The following is a 5929-nucleotide window of genomic DNA, read 5'->3' as shown; positions in this document are numbered from 1 at the left end:
TGTAAATCTTTACAGGAGCAGAACGCCTCATCTTTCTCCCGCGGAGCAGCTGGTAGTTTCGAACTGCTGGCCTTAAGGGTCACAGCCCGATTCGTAACCACTACGCTACAACAGTAGTGATTCTATTTTTAACTTTTTGAGGCACTACCAGAATGTTTTCCACAATGACCACCATTTTAAATCCTACTAGTAATACATGAGGATGAGGGTTCCAATTTCTACAGCTTTGCCAACACCTGTTATAAATTATAGCTGTCTTAGTGCATATGAAGTGTTATTTCATTGTAATTTATTTTGCATTTTCCTAATGACTAACAATTTGATCATCTGTATGTACTTGATATGGACATTTGTGATTCTTCTTTAGTGAGAAATTTGTTGAAGCCCTTTGCTTATTTTTCTGTTGTGTTGGTTAAGTTGTGGTGGTGGTGGTGTGCCATGGAGTCGGTTCAGACTCACAGTGACCCTATATAGGGTTTCTATCTTTATGGGAGCAGAACAGTGCATGTTTTACCTGTGGAACGGTTGGTAGATTCAAACTGTTTATATTGTGGTTAACAGCCCAACTTGTAACCCACTTTATTACCAGATCTTCTTATCATAGAGACTAGAAGTCATAAAAGAAATATCTGAAACAACCCGTTTTTAAGTGAACTTAACTTACTGAACAGAAAAACAAACATTTCTGAAGCAACATGAAATGAGTAGGAACTGATAAAATATTATACTACGCAATACTAGGAAAAAAAAGAAGATACTGGTATTTCATGCTTTTTTTTTTTTCCTTCTTTCATTTTTCACATTTTCTACAGGACTATTACTTTTGGGTTTGGAACAAAGGGTAAATGTTATTTTTCTAGATGGTAACACATGCTAAGTATACAAAGTATACAGTCAAAGTTGTTAAGTGTGGTGGAGTTTGGCGACCCTGAGTTTCCTAGGCTTTAAATCTTCATAGGAACAGAAAGCCTCATCTTTCTCCCAAGATGGTGGACTTGAACTGCGGTCCTTGTGGTTCACAGTCCAGTGCTTATCATATGGAGCCACTGTGCTTCCAGAATCAAAGTTGGGTGGCTTTAATTGTGGAAAGCTTTCTGGGAGGAGCATTTCCTCCTTTACAGGCATTCATAACCCTAGGCTGAGTCAGGCAGTTGACTGCCAACGCTGCTTCAGTTTTTACATCTCTAATTTGGGTGCTGCATAGTGATCTGTAAGAGGTTACCAAGTTTATGTGTTAGAAATATCAAAAGTGAAATGTTGTTTGTGTTTGTGCAGGTTGCTTCATGTGAGAAATGGAAACTGCAAATATCATTTGGGTGAAGAAACATTTAAGTTAGCTCAGACATTTATGGATAAACTGTCAAAACATGGCCAGCAAGCAAATAAGGCTGCACTCTATGGAGAATTGTGTGCACTCCTGTTTGCAAAAAGTCACTATGATGAGGTGAGTGCTTTGAAGTACATTTCATTGTGACCTGTGGTGGTGGTGGTGGTTTTGTGCCGTGGAGTTACTTACGACTCACAGCAATTCTGTGTATGGTTTCCAAGGCTGTAAATTTTTACAGGCGCAGAAAGCCTCATCTTACTCCCACAGAGCAACTTTTAGATTTGAGCTGGTTACCTTGTGGTGAGCAGCCCAACTTGTAACCTACTAGGTAGGCTACCAGTGGTCCTCTTTTGGCCAATTTGTTGTTAAGCACCATTGAGTCGCTTCTGTCCCACAGTGACCCTGTATAGGGTTTCTGAGGAGCAACTGGAAGGTTTGATCTTACAAAACAGAGTATAAGTAAAATAAAATCTTATTTGCCTTATAGAGCTATTTTCACAAAATAGGTTTACTTAGGCAGTGTACAGTTGTAATTGAATATTTAAAATCAGTCAAGAGTGGTATTCCCATGAGATGGGTTTGCAGCATATGCATATGGATCTCAACCGAAATCGTTTTGTTGGATATGCTTTGTTAAATCTTTGTTATATTTGTGTGCTGTTGGGTCGGTTCCAGGGAGCAGCTAGTAGATTTGAACTACCAACCTTGCTTTTTATTAGATATATAGCTCTGGGTGAAGTTGAAAGCTAATTTCAATTAGTTTGACTCATAGGTACCCTATATAGGGTTTCTAAGTAGAAAAAGTTTCAGGCTGTTGACCGTGAGATTAGCAGCCCAGCTCGTAACCACTATGCTACCAGAGCTCCTTAAATTTCAATGGGAGGTTTAATTTTACTTTACTGCATTGTTTTGCTTCTTCTGTACCTTATAAACAAGATTGCTTCATTCGTGGTTTACCACTGTTGATGCTTTGGTGCTAATAAGTGCATAATTGAAAAATGATCTATGAGTGCTTAAATTGCTTTATTTATGGAGAAAATCACAATTATTTCATGCTATCAGAAAGCTGTCATTAGCTTTCATATTTTAGCATTATCCTTATCTTAATGTTCTAGATTTTTATTCGATCAAAATAAATATTTATATATTTCGTATTTAAAGGAAAACTGCAATTATACATAAACCAGAAAATGATAGTATAATTGTAATGATGTTTAAGCAGCTCAGATGCTAGAATCATCCTGCTTTCAGTATTTATGTAAGGTTCATCAAAATCACATGGAGAAATAGAAACCACTTAGCAGCATGTCTGTCGTTTCTGTTGTATGATGATTTGTATTCTACTGAATTGAGCTGATTCTGCTGATGGATTGTTTTCCTTCCCCTTGTATGCATCATTGTTCATTGCTTATCAATTCAAATGTAGAACTTGGCCACTTTGTACGACTTCCACACACCAAAAACAAAGAACCCTATTCAATCCACACAGTCTTTTGTGTGGATTACAGGCTTTCCTGAAAATGAAAATGAGTTAAACATCTTAGTATTGTATACAGTGTCAACTTGGATATTAATTATAAACCACTCGGAAACCCTATACAGAGTTGCTGTGGGTCGGAACCGACTCGATGGCACTTAACAACAACAACCACCCCCAAAAGAAACCAAACAGCTGTTGCCATTGAGTAGAATCTGACTCATGATGATCCTGTGTATTTTAGAATAGAAGTATTCCATAGGGTTTTCTTGGCTATAATCTTTATAGAAATAGATTACCAGGCCTTTCTTTCTTGGAAGTGAGTTTCCCTCTAGGTTAGTAGTGAAGCACAAACTATTTATGCCACCCAGGGACCTTCGTTTCTTCACCATCCTCTTATATCTCTATGTAGGAACTAACTAGCTGTAGTTCCACTTTGATCATTTCTTTTCATCCCTATTTCTCATACTACCCTGTGGAATTCTACCTTCTTTTGTGTGTTACATAGAGCAGTTCAGACCTTGCATTCTACACAACTGTATCAAGCTCCAGGCCCCTCTTCTTCTCTCCAGACCCACTGAGGTACTCAATACAGCAGAAATGTCTGTGACTTTAAAAATTTTTTTTTAACTGCCTTCCCAGTCACTCAAGTTAGTCTCTACTCTTTAGTCAATGAATTCTTAGAAATGGTTTTTATTTAACAGTTTCCACTTTTTCTGTAGTTATTGTTGTTAAGTGCCGTCAAGTCAGTTTTGACCCGTAGTGATCCTGTATAGGGTTTCCAAGGAGCAGCTGGTGAGTTTGAACCATCTCTTTTCACCAGATTCATCTAGACAAGGTGAGAACTATTCAGTGGGGACTCTTTATCCTCCCTGCACGCTCTTAAATTCAACTCCCTCTTGAAACCTTGTGCCTTTATTGCCCCCTCATTTTAGGTAGCCAATGTTTAACTTGCCTGTCCCTATCTACCCTGTGTACAGAGGGGATAACATTGATGCTTGAAGTGAAAACTTCTTCCCTCTCTGTTGTATTTGAGTTACTATCTCCATGAGTATAGGTCAGGTTCATCAAATTGTAGCAATTTACATTTATCAAAAAAACAATGATAATAAAAAAATATATATATATATTTTTTTGGTAATCTTCCTGTAGTCGAGTTCTGATTATCAAGCCATCGAGGCTGTGTCAAATGGGTACTGTCTGCAAGTTTGGGTGTTCTTGTGCATCTCCCCTCACTTCATATCAGCTGGATGTTTCACTCTCAGCTCTAGTCCTCTGTAGCTATACCCTTGTCCATGAGCTCAAGTTTCCCCAGGTCTCACCACACTTTGGACCAACCAGCCCTTCCTCTACTTTCCCTCATCTCCAGGTCAACAGGAGTCAATGGACTTTTGATTGGCCTCAGCCCATTTCTTCATTGCTGCCTTTCCCCCACTTCCACTCACCAATAGACCAGTGTGGTTGCCAGCAAATTTACATGCCTGTTTGTGTGTTCCCTTTGAGTTTCAGTCTTAGAGGGGAGTTTGTCCTGAAGGAACTTGATTGCTTGCCTTGATGGCTTGTCGTACAGCTTGCTTATTCTTGTAGTAGCCAGTCATGCTGACATTTTTGTTTTGGGTTTTTCCTGATGATCTTTCTTTAAAGATGTATCTTCTGTCACTGTAGCTGTTCCAAGCTGGTCTTGCTTATCCTTGCTAGTGGGATTGTCCCACCTCAGAAGTTTCTGTATGGGACTCAGGATTCCACCTAAGGTCCTATACTCTGCAAAGGCTTTGCAAGAGGCTTATTTCACTGGGCAAGGTCTAGAACCTACCCCATAAGGTATTCCAATCCATTATAGGCTGAAGAGGGGCTTTCAGGTTTTCTATAATCACGTTTCCCGACATTGATTTCTATCCCACTTGTGTCTATTTTACATTAGTAGGCAAAGGAGACCGATATTCATAAGACTGTCAAGCATTTTAGTATTATTTCCCCTCTTCAAATTATGCCTCGATCCTTGTATCACAGAGCCCTGTTTTTCCAAGGTTGAGCATGCATCACTATTTACCTTTGTCCCACTTAAGCCATGTAAACCTGTCTCAGTGTTCCCTTATCTGTTTTGTTCTTCCACCTCCTCCCCCTTTTTGGATTGCCCTCACCAACACCCAAACTAAACCCCCCACCCCAACCCCATTGTGGTTACCTTATATTCCATTAGTTCTACCCTCCATTTAAGACAGTCTATTTTATCCAGTAATCTACCTGACCTTCCCACCACCTGGATCTTTGTTTCTCTGTGTTTACCTTCTTTCACATTGTATTTGTTTTGATCATAGACTGACCTCCCAGATCCTCTGTTCTTAAAATTTTATTCTGTTCTTGGCTCTTCCATTTGTCAACTGAGTTCAGGTTGATGCTGCCATGTATGCCATTCTCTGGTTGTTGTTTGATCTTATTGGTTCTCAGTCCACAGAACTTCCTTGAGAATATTTTTCATAGCAGTGTTGGCTTTGGCAAAATCCCTTAGCTTCTGTTTATCCTGGAATGTTTTGATTATACCATCGTATTTGATTGACAGCTTTGCTGGATAAAGGATTCTTGATTGGTAGTTTTTTTTCTTGCAGGGTTTTTTATATGTCTCCCCATTGCCTTCTTACCTGCATGCTTTTTGCTGAGAGATCCGAGCTTAATCTGACTTGCTTGCCTTTGTATGTAAAGCTTCTCTTTTCCCTAGCTTTTTTCAGGATTGTTTCCTTATCTTTGATTTTGGAGAGCTTGATTATGATATGTCTCCATGATTTTCCTTTGGCATCTATCCTTCCTGGGGTTCATTGAGCTTCTTGAATGTTTATCTTTTCACTTTTCAGGATGTTAGAGAAATTTCTTTCAGCAGTTCTTCAACTATTTCCTTCTATCCTAGTAGTGTTGAGAGATTTATCTTCCATCTCACTAGTTCTGGCTTCCATCTCTTCTCTTCCACTCCTTTGCCCTTTCAGTGTATTGTCCATTTCTGATATTCTATTATTAATCATTTGGACTTCTTTTTGTAGGTTTTGAATTGTTTCCAATGCTGTATCTATCTTATTTAGTTGTTCCTGTAGTGCTTTCCTGACTTCTACCATATTTTTCTCAGTTCCATTGTA

At 38.9% G+C, this 5929-nt stretch overlaps 1 protein-coding gene across 1 annotated transcript in view; it reads left to right on the top strand.

Moving 5' to 3' along the window:
• APPBP2 (amyloid beta precursor protein (cytoplasmic tail) binding protein 2) overlaps window positions 1–5929 on the top strand; it is a 96600-nt gene that overhangs the window by 57946 nt on the left and 32725 nt on the right. The window contains 1 exon segment of the mRNA XM_006833631.1: window positions 1276–1444. Coding sequence (XP_006833694.1) covers window positions 1276–1444 — 169 coding nt within the window.

Source organism: Chrysochloris asiatica, unplaced genomic scaffold, assembly GCF_000296735.1.
Source record: "Chrysochloris asiatica unplaced genomic scaffold, ChrAsi1.0 scaffold00007, whole genome shotgun sequence".
NCBI lineage: Eukaryota > Metazoa > Chordata > Mammalia > Afrosoricida > Chrysochloridae > Chrysochloris > Chrysochloris asiatica.
Note: the sequence above shows the minus strand (reverse complement) of the source record. Positions and strands in the feature narration are given on the sequence as shown.